The sequence below is a fragment of the Euprymna scolopes genome, chromosome 30 (assembly GCF_053919585.1).
Source record: "Euprymna scolopes isolate OS-2025 chromosome 30, ASM5391958v1, whole genome shotgun sequence".
Classification (NCBI taxonomy): domain Eukaryota; kingdom Metazoa; phylum Mollusca; class Cephalopoda; order Sepiida; family Sepiolidae; genus Euprymna; species Euprymna scolopes.
In genome coordinates, this window is record NC_136511.1 from 40312236 (window position 1) to 40331475 (window position 19240).

General features: G+C 35.5%; 1 protein-coding gene across 9 annotated transcripts in view; it reads left to right on the forward strand.

Annotated features, from left to right (window-relative positions):
• LOC145254761 (tRNA 2'-phosphotransferase 1-like) overlaps positions 1–19240 on the forward strand; it is a 43141-nt gene that overhangs the window by 12409 nt on the left and 11492 nt on the right. For 3 of the 9 annotated variants that reach the window (XM_080113516.1, XM_080113521.1, XM_080113518.1), the window contains exons 2-5: positions 1974–2134; positions 3154–3237; positions 9912–9975; positions 14211–14267. In XM_080113516.1, coding sequence (XP_079969642.1) covers positions 1974–2134; positions 3154–3237; positions 9912–9975; positions 14211–14267 — 366 coding nt within the window. The remainder of the gene's footprint in view (positions 1–1973; positions 2135–3153; positions 3238–9911; positions 9976–14210; positions 14268–19240) is intronic. The other 6 variants (XM_080113520.1, XM_080113512.1, XM_080113519.1 and 3 more) reach the window with 5 other exon arrangements.

Sequence of the window (19240 nt, forward strand, 5' to 3'; positions counted from 1 at the left end):
GTTTGATATTTTATTTGTGCTTCCCCAGATACGTAATAATGGTATAATTCTGCCATTTTATTTTAAAAAGCCTCTAATTTGTCGACAAGGTAGGGGTAGTGAAGGTCTTATTTTATTTTTTCTATGCTTTCTACATCCATTTTTTGACTCCGCATGCACACAAACTAACAAAACAATCAAATGGTACTTATCTGCATTTGTCCTCTTAAATCCATTCAGCATTACATTCTTCGTGCTTGATATCATTTGATATCATTTGATATCATTGCTGCCACCATGTTTCATTATAATTTATATGTGGATGGTAATCAATGAAATACAATAAACGTATGGGATCGTTGCTTCTTTTATTCAAGATTTTATATCGCATATCCTTCCATATTTACATGAATAAACCAGAAACCAGCAGCAGCAGCTGTGACAGTGAAAATAATGGCGATGCTAAGATAAATCCGTTCGTCGATGCAATGCAAATGAACTCACTAAATACACACGACAACTTCAAAGCCCATTTTTTCATGTACACACATCAATAGAATAGCTTGCACATTGCTTCAACCAAGAAAACCGCTAGAGAAGGACGCACAGCAAAAGAAAAACCAAAATGCAAAACACAAACATCACAGTAAATGCAACTCGTGCAGCATATAAACATGAATATCTATTCCACAAAACACTGCAACAATATAACACCGACTAGATTACATTCACAACTTTCTTAGCTTTAAATCGATCCCAGAGTTTTCTTTTCTACTGTTCAAGTTCCAGTTTCTTCCTGTCCCTGTCGATCCAGCCTTTTTCTGCTGTTCAATTCTATCCTTCCTGTATCTCCAGCCTTCCTGCTTCCAGAGACATCATAAATCCACTTCCTCCAGTTTTTCTCCATGAATTCCTTTTGTATTTGTGGCACAATAAATATGAGGTGCCTTCGATAAGTGTTCAGACTTTTTCGTATGGCCACTTTTATTGATATTACACACATGAAACTCTCGTCCCCTTCAAAGTAATCTCCTCCGGCTGCAATGCATTTAGTGTACCATTACTAAAAACTTCTAGAAAGCCTATGAAAGTCTTCTTATGTGAGTGTGTCAATGACCGTCATCACAACCTCTTTGATCTCCTCAGTTATCTCAGCTTCTAAAGTTTTTCTTGAGCAAGGGAATAACCAAAAGTCAGAGGGAGCAAGGTCTGGATGAGGAACTGTTGATGCCCATTTTGGTCAAATAGTCAGACTTTCTCTAAGCACTCTTTGGACAAACTTTGCACAATTCTTCCGCATCTTCAGTTCCTTGTGAATAATTGTGTGTACAGTTCCCACACTGACATCAAACTGTGAACTTATTGTCTCTATAGACACATGACGGTCCTTATCCATGAAATTCTTTATTTGGCCAATCAACTCTGGTGTTCTTACTTCCTTACTCCTCCCACACATCACATCATCCCTCACAGACTCTCTGCCTTCCTTGAATCTCTTATGCTGCTCAAAAGCTTGATTCATGTAAGATGGTCCAAAAGCAGTCTGAAGCATTCCATACGTTTCTGCAGCATTTTTTCCAAGTTTAAAACAGAATTTTATTGCATATCGTTCTTTTAAAGTGTCCTCATGTCCAAATTGCATTTTTGTAATTTACCAGCTGTGACAATCAGGTTTTTGTAGAGTGTATTCAAATTCTACTGTAGCTGTTTCTTTGAACATGAAATCACAAAAATTGGTCAGTCATCTCATAAGATGCATAGCAATAATATACCGAATTTTCCAGATTTTACGGCAATTTTAAATGCTTACACAAAAAGAAAACAAAATCTGGAAACCTATTGAAGGACCGTCGTATGTCTATTTTACAATTGTTTTTTTTTAGTATCTTCTTTGTCATTTTTTCCCCTCGCACATTTTATTTTTACTTATGTTTGGACAAATATTGAATGTTGTTGATCTTTTTTTATATCTAATACTTTGCTTATTTTTATAGATGGCTTTGTAAACGTTTGTGATCTTCTGCAATACCTTCAGGGTAATTGGGACGAGAATGATATCAGAAAAATGGTACAACACGACAGAAAGCAACGCTACGCTCTCTGGCAAGATGGAAAAACATTAAAAATTAGAGCCACAAATGGACACACTTTGCCTGTAAGTGGAAATATTTTGGTTCTGGTCAGCTAACATACTTCCTAACTTCCGGTGAAAATTACTTAAAAAAAAAAAAAAAAAAGAAGACTCTCTCACCCAAAGTGGAACAATTCTAATTCGTCAATTGCAAAAATATTAATTTTCACAAATTCTTTGTTTCAACAAAAAACAATGGATGGCTACGTTTTTAAACTTTAGAAATAGCACTATCGGAAGCGGTGACAAGGCAAATCAGTAACTAAATTATAAATGAACACAAATTTTAAAGGAAAAAGATTTTAAAAAATGAATTTTAATCCACGTCTTTAGCAATCAAAACAGAAACTGGTGTTCAGACTAAATATGAAAATGTATAAACTGTTTAGAAATGAAAACTTGTCTTTTTCAAGATTTGTATCAATTAATGAAGATAATGAATGTTGAAAGAAAAAATTGTATGTGGTGTTGAGAAACTTTGGAAAGTTTCAGTTGGAATAGAGAGAAATCTCACTTTCCATATAAAACAAAGTGATATAAACTGGTTAATAAGCAAGGTAATTATCATATTGCTAATAACATGGTAAAACAATAACAAATGAAAATTGGTTAATCAAAAGAAAAAATTGTTAGCTTAAATGTTATTTGTTGCAATATTTTTGACTCGTAATGGGGGTATGCTCCTTTAGAGTTGGGAGATTCTATTTATAAACACTAACAAATCAAATTAATTCATAATCTGCTACCAACCAATCAGAATCCAGAATTGCTCCATAAACCTTGCATATATTTTTTTCATGTCAACACGAGAAGGATGTTTGGCTCTTTGGCTGAAAAATTATAAAGTCCAGAACCCGTACAGAACAGCTGTCCACTGAGAATTTGTCATCTCCAGGATTTGTATAGAAAAACTACCCATCGGAAACTCTTTTTATACTAAACATGGGTTACAACTCAATCTGTATCTATAAAAATCCAACAAGATAACTTTATATATTTTTATATATTTTTGATTTCTCCATTTTCTTGACTTTCTCTTCCAGGTTGATGTTTCTTTAAAAATGACAAAACATAAAATCGGTTTGCATGGAACATTTATGAGCAGTTGGGAACAAATCAAACTGCAGGTAAAACCTTTTACCATTTTCTTCACCCAGGGTGAAACCTTTTACCATTGTCTTCTTTAAGGGTAAAGGCTAAACCTTTTACCATTGTCTTCTTTAAGGGTAAAGGCTAAACCTTTTACCATTGTCTTCTTTAAGGGTTAAGGCTAAACCTTTTACCATTTTCTTCTGTCAGTATCAAGGCTAAACCTTTTACCATTGACTTCTGTAAGGATTAGGGCTAAACCTGTTACCATTGTTTTTTGTAAGGGTTAAGGCTAAACCTTTTACATTGTCTTCTGTCAGGGTGAAATCTAAACTTTTTACCATTGTCTTCTGCTAGGGTCAAGGCTAACCCTTTTACCATTGTTTTCTGTAAGGTTTAAGGCTAAACCTTTTAACATTTTCTTCCGTCAGGGTCAAAGTTAAACCTTTTACCATTGACTTCTGTAAGGGTTAGGGCTTAATCTTTCACCATTGTCTTCTGTCAGGTTCAAGGCTAAACCTTATGACACATATGTAAATGACCAAGTCATTTCATGAAGTGACGTCACATTGGAGGAAGAGAAGGGAAAGAAAATCAGAGGAAAAAAGCACACATGGACGGCAAGCAACAGGAACACACGTGGGCAGCAGAGGACTGGCAAGGCGTTCCAGTGTGAAATGGACATGTGGTCAGGTGGTGATGTGAGAGACTTTTAAAGTACGCGAGGAGCCGTATAAAAGCAAGACGCATTGTTCGAAAGTAATCGTAATAAATGCCTTTTGTTAGAACTGAAAAAAGTCAAGTAAATTTTTTCCTTTTGTTTGCTTTCTTTGCGACTGTCTCAGATACAACGTGTTGGGCCCGAGTGTTAAAATGTAACGACACCATTGAAGAAGATTAATGACAATGTTACAACACTGGAGGGAGGGAGGTTTCCTGGTCAACAAACTTCCTAGAACTGGTGATTTCAACAGATATAGAGATGAGATAGAGAAGGGAAGTAAAAAAAAAATACTTAATAGCTCAAATAATGTAAGGGAGATAATTCATATTTTAAACTGTTAACATGTATCTCTCTTACATTATTTGATTTATTATTGAAGAGTGTCACTGTTGTAAAAAACCTTCCTAACTGAAGTCAAAGACATTTTTGTTATTCTAAAAAAGACAAAGTGGCTAAGTAGAATCAAATATCAATATATCAGATGCGATGCTATTAAGGTCTGAATCCAGTGCAAGCGATCTGTCCTTAGGATAACATTTATACTGGGTAATTGTAGTACTTTCAGCAGATCTCCTGACCCATTTTTTTGGTGTGGTCAGATTTCACATGGATCTGTTATTACACTGCAGTCAAACGAGAGAAGAGTAAGTGAAGATTCAACCACTCGCTACCATATTCGCTTTCATATAACATGACGTTCTTGACACAATATATATATAGATCTGTCATTGCACTGCAGTCAAAGGAGAGACGATCAAGCAAAGATCCCACCGCTCGCTACCATATAACATGACATCCTTGACACAATTGCTGTACTTCTTGCTCTGGATGTAAAGGAGAGTAACTCACAAAATTATACCTAAACTGCTGTTATTCAGGAGATCGAATGCCTCACTTGATCGTCCAATGAAAAGGATTGGTGATTCGAATAACATCTTTATCGTGTAATTGTTGTTCTTCAGCAAATCCTAATGTGGGTTTGGTTGGATTTCATATTGCAGATCCACTGGATCTGTTATTCCACTACAGTCAAACAAGATGATGGAAATTAAATAACAATCGAATTGAAATAAATGTATAGATCCACAAATCATAAAAAGAAATTAAAAAATAGAATTACATTAAATTACAAATAATAGAAAACAGTTTATGTATTTTTTTAATCATAACACCATAAAAAAAATCATAATTTTTTTTGCCATTTTCATAATCATAATGTACATTTGGGATTTTGATGTATTTAAGTGACAATTAGTTTTATATCTGCTTTTATGGTGACGTGTGGATGGCTTTTAGAATTCAACTATCAAATTAACCTCGTCTGGTCTTTATTCATCTTCATCTCAAATCCATCCTCCCATGTTTTGCTTGATCTGCACTCAAGTGAATATGGATTCTGTGAAGGTTCTACCATGCGTTACCATATAACATGATGCACCAATTAGTTTATTGCTAATCACCTGAAGTGTGTCTACAGGAAAGGTCAACAACGCTGCTCAAATAATTCTTGACATAATTGCTATACAACTTGCTCTGGATGTAGAGGAGTATGAAATTGAGTCCACATTTCCTTGTTTGAGTTTACATTGACAAGGATAACCTGCACTCAGCATATAAATTGTCTGAAGGGTGTTGTTATCTAAGATCATTTCTTTGGGAAGACAATCATCAATATGTAAAAAAAAAAAGAAGAAAAAAAAGAAAAAAAAGAAGAAAAGAAAGAATTAAAAAATGAAAACTTACCAGCTAAAACTCTTCCTTCTCCAGACACCTACGAAAAAATCAAACAAGAAAAATGGATGAATCATGAGGAAATGTAAAATCATGCAAATATATTTATGTATTTTTACAAGCATCAAAACAACTAGAATCCTTCTTGAATCACTATTTGTTTCAAAGCCTTTTGCTAAGGCATGCAGCTTTTCTGAAATTCAGAAGTTCAACTTACAAACAAAAATAAGTTAGATTGAAAGAGTAATGCGTCTGATAAATTGATATTTTATTCTAACTAGCCAGTATTTAAGTGATTCATTGGCCTTTGTTTGCTATTGAAAAGGAACGTTAAACTCTCCATTTGACTATTCCAGTGCAAAGGACTTTTTACCCAGATTTGTAGAATAGAATTGTTTCCAGACGAGTAACATACAGTTGAGGCAAAGGACAGCAGATCAAACTCTAGACAAAACAGATTGATGTGATGAATGAGTTACGTTTTTGCATTAAGAGAAACAAAAGTTTGCAAATCAGTCTCTCTGAGGAAGCCATATAAATGAGACATGGCCAATGATGTAGAAAACTGATAATTTCAGCAAATGGTATTGATGCCTGTGTCCGTGTGCATCACTCATGTTAGTTAAGTTACAAAGTAAATAATTAGATAAGATAACATTAGTCTTTCTCTTCTGAGTCCATTCTCTTCAAATAAAACCTTGAAGAAAACTCTGCAAATGTCTCCTTATGTCCTTTCTTCATGAAAAGAAGCTTATTTCTATAGCAGTCATGAGACAAAACAAAATGAAGAAAAGTATCCGCATCCAACAAGCACATATAAACACCCTACATGTATGCATTAAGACACTTTCTTATAAAAAATATTACATACCTGCATGGTAGTTAGGGTTAGGGTTTGTGTGCAAGTTATAACTTAGGAGAGAGATAGAGAGATAGAAATTCATCAACTTGCAAACAAAAAATAAGTTAACCTAAAGAGCAATGCATCTGATAAATCGATATTTGATTCTGACAAGCTAGTCATTTAAAGTCATATATGTTAACCTCTGGTGTTTATTTAAAATTGACATTTTAATCGATTTCATGGATTAGATGAGTTATGCTAAAAAAAATTAAGTTTTACTTTTTCTAATGAGTTGCAATTTATGATTAACTGAACAAGTCACCAATATCTCTCTTAAGTTTTTATTTATTTTTCTTGCCTTTCTACGTTGAGTGACTTTTTCTTTTTCTCAGCATCAGCATCTAATCTACATGTGTGTCTTTACACACCAAGAACACATGCGTAAACACTTATTTTATTATTGAAAATGTGGTACTTATTCAGATTGGCACTTTTTATAGCGATAAAAACAAATGAAGAAAAACTTTTATTTTCTACCTACCTATTACAGAATAAAGATTGCGTATTCCAAAAATCACAAAAATTGATCAAGTATTTTTTTTTTTTTTTTACGAAAAACAACTTTGCCGTTTTTACCACTAAGTGACAGACGAGGCCATGTTTCTACAGAGAACATAAGGGGAGGTAATCAGTGATTGTTTTAACAGTTTCTATGCACATTAGAGTTGTCTGCCCTTGTCCACCAATTCGTTTATTTCATTTTTTTCATCCACATCAAAACAGATAAAAATTTGATTTTTTTGAATAAAAAAAAAAACTAATTACTTGATCAAATTATGTGATTTGTGGAATTGTTCACCTTTGTCCCTTAACTGGTACATTTTTTTTTTTTTTTTTACACAGTGATCACCACTTATCAAGGCCCGGAAGCCACTCAGGGATAAGGGTTATTGCAAATACATTTTTTTTTTTTATACATAAAGCATGGAGACATTTTTGTATTTTCTTTAATTTTTAATGCCACCATAAGTGCCAAGCTGAATGAGCACTGAAAATGTTAACAAAGTCAGCAGTAAAACACAGACGAATTATGGAACAAGGACACTTAAAGCCAAGAGACTCATACGGGACACATTTCAATCGACAGCAGTTGACTACCAACGTGTGTGTTATTTGCAAACAACCTGAGTCTGTTTTATTTGTTGATTTTAAATATTAAAGAAAAGTGGTGGGAATATATTTTTTTATGTAGAGTGCATGTTTTAAGGGGGGGTCAGGCTGTCCTTTTTATATAACTAAATTTTTCAAAAAATGAACGCAATTTCTTGTTCTTGTTTTAAAATGATTATTCAATTTTGTTTGCGTTTAAGAAACACATTAAATAATTGAAAAGTGTCCCCTTTAAGTCACTCGACTTCCAGCATCCTTATCCCTTACTTCATCCCAAACCACTATTTTGGTTGGATTAACAACATTTTGTGACCTCTCTGTACAATAGTTGATACTCAGGTACATTTACGATGATTGAAAAAATAAATAAAGGTTTGTAAATCTCCCAAAACATCTGCATAGAATTGGGTACTGTAGCAATATAAATAATATAGCATTCTGATCCTCATCTGGCATTAATCAAAATGAATGGCTCTTGTCTTGAAGAGGTTCCATGTTTTAAAAAGCTTCTGGATCTGACCTTTATTCCTGATCTGAAATGGAACACGTACATCAAATCCGTTGCCAAGTAGATATCTCACCGCTCCAGTAGATATCTCACTGCTGATGCAATTCTTTACCTATATAAGAGCCAGGTACATCCATGGAAGAAGTACTGTTGCCACATCTAGTCAGGAGCTGAAAAGACTTATCCTTCCTTGACAGAGTTTAAAATAGACTTCATAGCTTAGTGGAGGATGCCCTTTTCTCTTCCCTGCAACCTCTTTCCCACAGAAGAGACGTTGCGAGCCTGTCTCTGTTTTATCGTCATTTTCATGGCAAGTGCTCATCTGAGCTTCAATCTATGTCCCCCCTCCATCCTGACTTTCACAAAAAACACTCGTCTAGTTGAAAACACTATCAATAATTTCCCCCACTCTTTATCTGTGCCTAAACCTAAACATAGATCCCATGAATAAAACTTCTTTCTTAGAACTGCATGCCTGTGGAACTGTTTCATTTCCCTGCTTTTCAGCTGACTACAATTTAGTCGTCTTCAAGTCCAACGTAAACAAGTTCTTGATGAGCCGTTCCCCTTTATTAATCCAATTTACCAAATTTCCACTACTAACGATTACTACGATATTGACCCATTGATTACTGTACACTAATTGACTCCTTTTCCTCGAGTGGCCTCCGGGCCTTGATAAGTGGTGACACCTATGTAAAAAAAAAAAAATGTAAATTGCATATTAAATCCATTTTAATGCTTTTCTTTTCTAATTTTTTTTGTTATTGCAATTTAAGTTTCATCATTTATGATAAAATATTTTTGGATTAACTAGAGATGAAACGAGTTTATCTTAATCGTGGCCAATGAAATAGACATTCATAGATTCTATATTTATTTTATTATTTGTTTTTATTGAAATCCTTTGAGATGAGAAATTTGTGTATGAAGAATAAAGCAGTCTCAGAACAGGCGGATCTCTGTAATGGGGGAGGGTCACTTCTTACACACAAAAAAGGATTATAATTTCAGTCTATGTACTGCCGAAGCGTGTACTCTCCTGCTCGGTCTGGAAGAATTGCCCAGCACCGAGAAATGAAGCTCATTTTGTAGTTTCCAGCTTCACACGCACACAAGATTATGCGAGAATGCACGTAATAAAATGCTGGCCGCCATCTTTGTTTTTCCTTTTCTCGGCCTGAACTCACTCGCTGAGCACCCACGGTAAGACTTGTTTTTTCTTAGCTTCTAACCACAGTGTATTTATTTATTTATTTGCGCACTGTTATCCTCATCATCATAGTTGTTGTGAAAAAAATTAAATAAGTAATAAATAATATACCATTCGGTATGGATCCGATGATGGAAGACAAGATAAGAACAAAAACTCTGATTTATAAAATTAAAAAATTCAACCCTGATCACCCTTCCGGTCCCGTGGATAGAGGTGTTGAATCTCTACGGTTTCAAGTGAGCATTGCCTGAAGATAGCGTTTTCAATCCTACCCAAAGCAAGTCAAAGGATTAGTTGGCCAAAACGTGGTGAGACAACAACAACTATGGAAGGCAGTAATTACTGAGGATACAGTTAAGAGATTCAGCATTCCTATCCTGTTGCGGTTAACCACCTGACGAAGGCCAGAGGAATAGTTGGCCGAAACGTTGAGAAACAACAACAACTATGAAGATGCGGATAACAGTTTGCAAATAAATAAATATTTTATATTTATGTGTTTCATTTATTTTATTTTAGGGTTTGTCTCGGAAGAATAGAACTCATATTCATATGGCTTCTCATGATCCAAGCTGTAAAAGTGGTAAGTACTTCAGATTTAACAAATGCAAAAAATCTATATAAATTGTTCGTGTGTTTGTATGTCTGCTAAAAACTCTTATCATCTGCATCAAACTAACATGAACATGATATCGTTAGAAAAAGTGATCTCTCAGACACATCATATCAAAAAATTAGAAAAAAATCGTCAACTATTTCATGTAGAAATGTCATTCTGTTTGAAGGGGGGGGGGTCAGATAAAAATCTTGGTTTTGACGCTATTTGTTAATTGTGCCTGCATGAACAGTCAATTCGTTGTTTTATTTTAAAAAGCCAAATTTGCAACGTCTTAACATCTGTGTCATCGTGATCCGATTGATAATGTGTTCGCTTACAAGCTTAACTTTTGCAAGTTCATATGCAGCACATGGGATTTTTTTTCTTTTTCTCTCTCCTATCTTTTAAAATTTTCAACTTTCTTATGTTACATGATAAGGGCTGTCCCCTTTTCATGTAAGTATAAAAATAGAGAATTTAGTTAAAATGAAAATGAAATAGCATAGGCGAAATTCGAACCTCGTAATTTAGGTTTAGAAATAGATTACGTGTGAGAATTTAAAAATGTAAAACAAACATTTGTTTAGAATATAGATAAATATTTCAAGGAAAGAATGTGAACCATCAAGTTTGTTATGAAATTTTAAATTGAAAGAATGCAGCTTATAAGATAATGTTTTTAACATATTGGAAAAATAGGTTACTGAGTAGAAATAGGAAAAGTTTTGGACACGTATGTCCAGAACACGTGAAAGAAGGCACATGTTTTAACATGTGTATGACGTCACGGAAAATAGAAAGTTCTAGGGATAGAGAAAAACTTGAGTTAGAGTTAGACAGTCAGTGAAGAAACTCAGAGGGAGTCAGTCGTCTAGGGAGCGAGACGTCACGTTGAAACTAAAATGTGAGACTTTGAATTCTTGGTGATGGAAACGGCCGGTTGTGACGAAATAAACCATCATGTGTTTTGTAAAGCTTGTCTTGTCTTATGATTCTTACGAAAAGGTAAAATGAAATTGTATTATATATTTGTGTTATAAAATGTCGTTTCATACACATCACGACTTCTCATATCCACAATGAGAATCTACATCATGTCTACACAATGTCCGAACTGTCTGAACACTATGTCATCACTCAAAGAGCTTCTCTTTCTCCTTCCTCAACACGTCTAAGGAATGAACATTTTAATATATAGGAATCGTTATAAACGAACAATCTCTCTAAGTCTCTTATTACAACTTCTCTCTCTCTGAGTACATCAACATCCCTCTTAATGAAACACTCTCTTCTAAAACTGCGCGTATAATAAGACTCTTTCAATGAAAGCCCTATATGTAACACTTACACGCGTCCACCATGTAGCATTTTTTTTTCTTTTTCTCTCTCCTTTCTTTTAAAATTTTCAACTTTCTTACATGCGCCCACCATGTAGCATTTTTTTTCTTTTAATAACATGATAAAATGGCATCCAAGTCCTGTTTTTTTTTTTACTGTATTTTATGACTGCCCCCCCCAGTCTTTTTAGAAAATATGTATGCAAAATAGTAGTAGGCCTCTGTCGGTCAGGGAAGACCATACTTAGTTGTCTCAGCTGTCTGCTTGGCTGGAGAATAACTGCTTGTGGATAAAGAGCCCAATCTAAGTGCAGCAGACTCTATTGTAAAGGTCATAAACACGTGTGGTTTCTTCATGTCTCACCTCACATCTTTGTATTAGAATTGGATGCGGCCAGTGGACCTTCTCTAAGATGTTAGCTCTCTGTACAGTGTGTCGTTTAGAATGCGTCCATCCTTCATACGGTAGACATGGCCCAACCAGCGACATGTACAAAACTGACTCAAAGTTATGCTACAAAAAATAAAGAACCAATGTTATTTCAGAGTCTTCCTTCTCCCATGCTAGTTGCCCTATGAAGTTTGGAGAATCTAATCAACTCTTCTATTTTACTCAAGAGGGGTGGATTCATACATTTCCCACGGGTATTTGAGAAAATGACTTTATAATTGATCACCCTTCTAAGTAATGACTAGAATCAACGTTGCTTAACTTCTCTGATGCGATGAGCACCTGCGTCTCAACATGATATAGCAATCTATCTCTATTTATATAGAGTTAAGTATGTATATGTTTTATGTGTATTTGTATGTGCAGGATTCACTCCTAAACTAATTATGAAGTTTAAAAAACCAATATAAGCACAGCAGACTGTTGCAAAGGTCACACACACGTATGTGGTCCCTGGGATGTTGGCCATGATATTCTCCTTTCTGCATGCGCACTTCTCTGTAGCAACATTATCAGCTTTACCTCTCCTGTTTTCAGATGTTGGTGCAGGGTTCCTTTTCATCTTGAGTGGTCATCTGCAAATCTTTCCCATAATGCAATGCTGATGTCGACCATCTTCCTGTCTTGCTTCACAACATCTTTGTATCAGAGTTGAGGACAAGGATCACAGTGTACAATGCCCGTGTCTGTACCTGCAAAATATATTCCCTAAACAATGTAGAGACAGGCCCAGATATAATAATCCCAGAGGAAGACTAAATCTGAAAAATATAGGGACAATTGTGCAGTGTCCTAGATGCAAAGAGTCTTTTCATTAGGAAAGATATTTTTCACATGTTTTTTAGGAAAAGACACAAAATATATTTTGTAGGATGTTGTTCTTGTTTTATCCAATGCCAGTAGGTGCAGGTGAAACATGAACAAATTCCGCAGAATCTTTCACGTTTTTTCTAATAGCAAGAAATATTTGATACTTCACCGAGGCTATCAAGGGTATTTCTTTTATCGTGACGCCATCACTAGATGGGTTGCCTACCATGGCTTAAGAGAGGCCCATCTACCCTCGAGAGAAGGATAGACCACACCAGTTTCTCAACCTGGTATTTTTACCTTGCGGCACATACAGTGCCTCGCCTTCCCAAATCGTCACCCATCTGGCACTGGCCAGGCTCAAAGTTGCTTAACTTCGATGATCTGGCGAGAACCAGTGTGTGAACATGAATAAAGCGATTCAATTAATGCTTAAAAGAGAAATGCTTTCTTTCTTTTCTTTTTTTTTTTGAAAATTTTGTTGGGTTGCACACTATTTTAAAATAATGATAATGAGTTTTTTGCGTCATAAGTTATTTGAAACTTTATATTATTTGGATTATTCAAACTGTTGTTGCTCCATCAACCATGACTAGGTAAAAGTTTAACTAATTTGCAATTCGTATTATTTGGATTCATCGGACTACCGTTCTCATCTTGAGTGTGATTTTTACAAGGTTTCAGTCAATGTAACCTTCGACCTTCTTCAGGTGTATCTTGTCGAACTCAGGAATGTTTCTATCAAACGCAAAAATTTGGGCCCGTGGCGCAGTGGTTAGAATGCTTGAAAAAATCAATTGTAAAAAGTGATATTCTCTTGAAAGTTGACGATTCAACCCTCAGTGTGGACGACCAAAAAATACAATTGTGACTTACTTAGGACCTCTATCCAGTCATGGCTGATGGAACAAGAGCACACTACCCCCCATGAAGTAAATAAAAGCTTCCACTCGAAATTCCGTCCAAATTCCCAAGTTTGATAGAAATATTCCTGAGTTCAACAAGATGCATGTGAAAAAGGTCAGAGGTTACATCGACCGAAACGTTGTGAAAATGACACTCAAGATAAGAACAGTAGTCCAATGAATCCAAATAATACGAATAACCAATACTCGTCTAAAAAATTCACAAATGTCATAATTTGCAATTGTATTCTATTGCCCACTTTGAAGCTTCATCCCTCTTAAAGTACTTTGTAAAAAATCAGTCGTAAGTGACACTCTTCTCGAAATTGAAGGTTCAATCCTCAGTGCAAACGATATTCATAATACAATTGTAAATTAGTTAGATTTCTACCCAGTCATGGTTGTTGAAATAGAAGCATGTTATCCTTCTGGATTAAATAAAAATTTTGTGCATGTTCTCAAGTTTTACAGAAATATTCCCAAGTTTGACAAGATACATCTGAAGAAGGTTGGAGGTTACATTGGTCGAAAGTTTGTGAAAATGATATTTAAGATGAGAACAGTAGTTTGGATAATCCTAAGATTAAATTGTGTGAAGATTTATTTTTGAAATCTTTCTTGCTGTTAAATTTCCAGTGTGAGGATTCTAAAAAATGTTGTACTTCATCCTTAGACATGAATCAAAAACATCAAAAATGTTTTTTTTTTTTTGTTCAGGTATTCCACCAGATCGTAATATTATTATTGAAGTTGACATTAACAAAGCCCAAAAAGGTTTGTGATGAACTTTCCTTATAATAAACAAGTTGTATCTAGTTGGTGTTGCCTGGGATGCATCAATGTAATTTTAACAAAAAATATTTTTTACAAAGGAAGCACCACTTATCAAGGTCTGAAGGCCACTTGAGGATAAGGGTTAATAAGTGTATGGTAGTCAATGGGATAATATCGTAGTAATCATTAGTAGTGGAAATTTGGTAAATTGGATTGCTTAAGGGACAACTCATCAAGAACTTGTTTACATTGGACTTGAAGATGTGCAGTTCTAAAAAAGAAGCTCCACATCTAGGTTTAGGCAAAGATAAAGAGTTGGGGAAATTATTGATAGTGTTTTCAGCTAGACGAGTGTTTTTCATGAAAGTTTGGCAAGGGGGAGGGGCCATAGATTGGAGCTCAGACGAGCACTTGCCATTAAAATAACGATAAAGCAGAGACAGGCTCGCAATGTTTCTTCTGTGGGAAAGAGGTTGCAGGAAAGAGAAAAGGGTATCCCCTACTAAACCATGAAATCTAGGTGCAGTATAAACAGGGCTCTACATTGCGAGTGAAACAGTCGCATTTGCGAGTGATTTTTCAAAATGGCGACAAGACATTGAAACGCTTATCTTTTGGAGATTACATTTTTTTTGCTGACAATCTTCCAAAGCTCATTACTGAGTGAAAAATATCTTTTGTTTTGTGTGTTTTTTTAATAAAATGAACAAAGATAAATTATTCAAAAAATAAATGTTTAATAGAACAATATACACTTTTTTTAACGAAGCCTGTTTAAAAAAATTCCTGAAGAAATCAGAATGTTTATACTTTCTAGTATCAACATAAATTTTTTTGTATATTTAGAATTACACTTATTTAAAAAAATCACAGAAAAATCTTTATAATGTACATACTTGTCACAGAACGAAGATGTCATATTCTAAAAATCATGTGGGTTTGGCTCATAACTTTTCTATTTGGCTAGTAGACGAAAATATTTAGTTGTCAAAGGTCAACTAAAGATAAATTTGTCCGTAGAGCCCTGATAAGGTGCTTCTAGCAGCTCCTGGCAAGATGTGGCAACAGTACACCATCTATTTTAATCAAAAATATTTTTGTTGCACAATTTTTAAAGTTATACAGGAGAAGAAATAAAATTTTAGATGTTATTGTTTTATTATTTCAGGAATTATCTCAATAAAATTTAGATTAAAATAATATGTAAGTTACATATAGGCGATAAACACATATACAAAAACGCAAAAGAAATAGAGAAGAGAAAAAGATCTAAAAAAAAAAAGGGCTAAAAATTTCGGAAAAATAAATTATATTTTAAGTTTATCTCCATTGCATTATTTAAATTATTATTTAAAATTGTCACCAGCATAAAAAATCTTTCTAACTGGAATAATTTTATTTCAAACAAACTAGGACAGAATACATTTTGATTTACATTTTGAACAGGGAGGATGAAATGATAAACTGGCTAGGTAGAATCAAATATTGACTGATTAGATGTGATGGTATTATAGCAGTAGCATGCAACAACAACAATAGCAGCAGTGGTGACAAACTGCATCTAGCGATATTTTGAATCTCTTCCAGTTCCATCTTGAGTTCCACAAGGAAACAAAATGTGAACTTAACAATATAATACATACACGCACACACACACACACACACACACACACACACACACACACACACACACACACACACACACACACACACATACATACCTACATAGACACAGAGACATGGCCCAGCTTCAACATCTACATATATATAGGCTTTCTGCATATATATAAACTTTCATATAATATGAACTCTTTCTTACAGACATTTATTGAACGCAACATGGATTTTCTAACCTTTTGACTTTTTTACGTACATCACATCAAAATGGAATAAGTCAGAGAGAGTTGCAACCTTGATTGAAGTGAGTGTTCCTAATGATGGAGGTCTGAACAGAGCTGAAAAGGAGAAACAGACCAAATATCAAGGTCTCATGTATGATATGAAAAGAAACTGGAATCTTAAGGGGATATCAATCATACCAGTTATCATAGGTGCCACAGGACTTATGAAGAAGAACCTGAAGTCCTACCTAACTAATATTCCTGGTGAACCAAGTGCAAAAGAGATTCAGACAATTGCACTTAAGGGAACAGGAAGGATACTAAAAAGAGCTCTCGGTTGGTTTCAATAAAAAAGCAGGGCAATGTTGGTAGCTGGTTTGGCTGCCCCATACCTAGCATTACAATCTTCAAAGGAAGATAAATTTGTTCAGAATGTTTAGAATGAGATTTTGTCTTCTTATTCAACACTATTTATATGTAAATTTGTCACTTGGAAAATACTGTGAAAGGGAAATACCAAACAAGACATGTCACCACTTGCATGTAAGGAGCTACTATTTTGGATCATCTCTACAATGAGACTATGTAGGAAATGGAACAGTAAGATGTCTGTTCACATTACATTTAAACTTCTGCATGTCAGTACAGTCAGGGAAGCAGGAAATGAAGAGAGAATTCCAAAGTCTAACAGTTTGTGGGAAGAAACTACTAAAGTATTAGTTTGATGCAAAAATAATGTTTTTTGACGTTCAACTTCAAAAGATCATAACTCCTTTCATAATAAACTTTGTTAATCGAAATAAGAACCATTAGAATCGATACATTTTTGCCAACGAGAAACAAGTTTATTCCATTAGCATAGAAATCTGGAGTTCTGGAAGCGATGAAGTCATTGAAAGCCGATTTTGCATCATCTCAGCTTTTGAAGCATTTTTCATGCAGGAAGTTTTCAAGATGGTTAAAAAAGTAATAATCGGTGAGTGAGAGGTCCGGTGAATATGGCGGATGAGGCAAAGTCTCGTAGCCCAATTCGTTCAGCTTCTGCAGAGTCAGTTGAGCAACATGCGGGCGAGCGTTGTCATGGTCCCTTCATATTGACCAATCTCGGGCACGTACGTTCGAGCTTCTGGTGCATTTTGTCAATTTGTTGGCAATACTTCTCTGCCATAATCATTTCGCCCGGATTCAAGAAGATGTGATGGATGAGACCGGTCGCTGATCACCAAACAGTCACCGTAACCTTTTTTAGTGCAATTTCAGCTTTGGGAAGTGTTGTGGAGCTTCTCTGGCTTCCAACCACTGTGCCAAATGTTGTCGGTTGTCATAGAGGATCCACTTTTCATCACACACCACAATCCACTTGAGAAATGGGTTGTTTTTGTTGCGCAGAAGGAGCGTAGAAGACACCTCAAAATGACGATTTTTTTTATTATTGTTCAATTCATGCAGCACCCATTTATCTAAGTTTTTGACTTCGCTATTTGCTTTAAATGGCGAGCAACTATTGAGTGGTTGACCTCGAATTCAACAGCAACTTATTGTGTGTGGTTTTGTGAGGATCGTCTTCGTCTTCGAGGCTCTCACACCATTGCAAACTTTCTTGAACAAATGTTGTGCCACACATCCATTAGTGATTTCTGGGCCAAATGCATCATTGATACTATGAGCTGTCTCTTGTTTTTTTTTTCTTTTTACAAAGGAGTCACCACTTATCCAGGCTCGGAGGCCTCACGAGGATAACAGTTAATGGGAATACATTAGTCAATGGGATTATAGCGTAGTAATCATAAGTAGTGGAAATTTTGTATATTAGATTACTTAGGAGGACGTTCATCAAGAACTTGTTTACATTGGACTTGAAGACAATCAAATTGTAGTCAGCTGGAAAGCAGGCAAATGGAAGAGAGTTCCACAGGCGTGCAGTTCTAAGAAAGAAGCTTTGTTCATGGAATCTATGTTTAGGTTTAGGCACAGATAAAGAGTGGGCGAAATTATTGATATTTATTGATATTGATTATTTGGCTATATAAGTGTTTTCGTGAAAATTTGGCAAGCCTGGGGGGGGGCATAGATTGAAGCTCAGTCGAGCACTTGCCATGAAAATAGCAATAAAGCAGAGACAAGCTTGCAACAACTCTTCTGTGGGAAAGAGGTTGCAGAGATGAGAAAAGGGCATCCTCCCCACCAAGCTACAAAGTCTATTTTGAACTCTGTCAAGGCAGGATAAGATCTTTCTAGCAGCTCCTGCCCAGATATTTATTTATTTTTTTTTTTTACACAGTGATCACCACTTATCAAGGCCCGGAAGCCACTCAGGGATAAGGGTTATTGCAAGTACATTACGTTAGTGTGGAGATTTGATAAAGTGTTTAATTAAGGGGGCGGTTCATTAGGAATTTATTAACATTGGACTTGAAGACATCCAAGTTGTAGTCCGGAGGGAAGCAGGCAGACGGAACAGAGTTCCACAGGCGTGCAGTTCTAAGAAAGAAGCTTTGTTCATGGAATCCGCGTTTTGATTTTTCACAGTGGATTCAGCTAGACAGGTGTTTTTCGTAAAAGATTGGCGAGGGGGGACCAGAGATTGGAGTTCAGACGAGCACCTGCCATGGAAATAACGATAAAACAAGGATAGGCTCGCAACGTCTCTTCTGTGGGAGAGAGGTTGCAGGGTAGAGAAAAGGGCATCCCCCACTAAGCCACGAAGTCTATTTTGTATTCTGTCAAGGCAGGATAGGCTGTTTTCATGTCGGTCAGTCGCCAGTTTATTGCGGGAATAGAAGGAATGCGTGTTCAGCTCACGTTCGGGTGTCACCAGTTTGTAGCAGACTGGTGGTATATTATATATATCCCCCAGTCATACAAAAGGAAAAATGAATTGAATTGAAATAAACGAACTAGAATGTGTGTGTGTATGCACATGAATGTGAGTGTATGTATGTGCGCACATGTCTGTGTGCGCGTATGTGTATGACAAGAAAAGTGGCTTGAAATGTGAACGCATGTTTTTGTGTGTGACAAGAAAAGGCTTGCACAGTATGTTTGTATGTCTGCCTAAAACTTTCGACAGAGGTAATGGATTTTTACGAGATCAGTATCGTTTTGAAGCTCAACCCTTTGGATGACAAATAT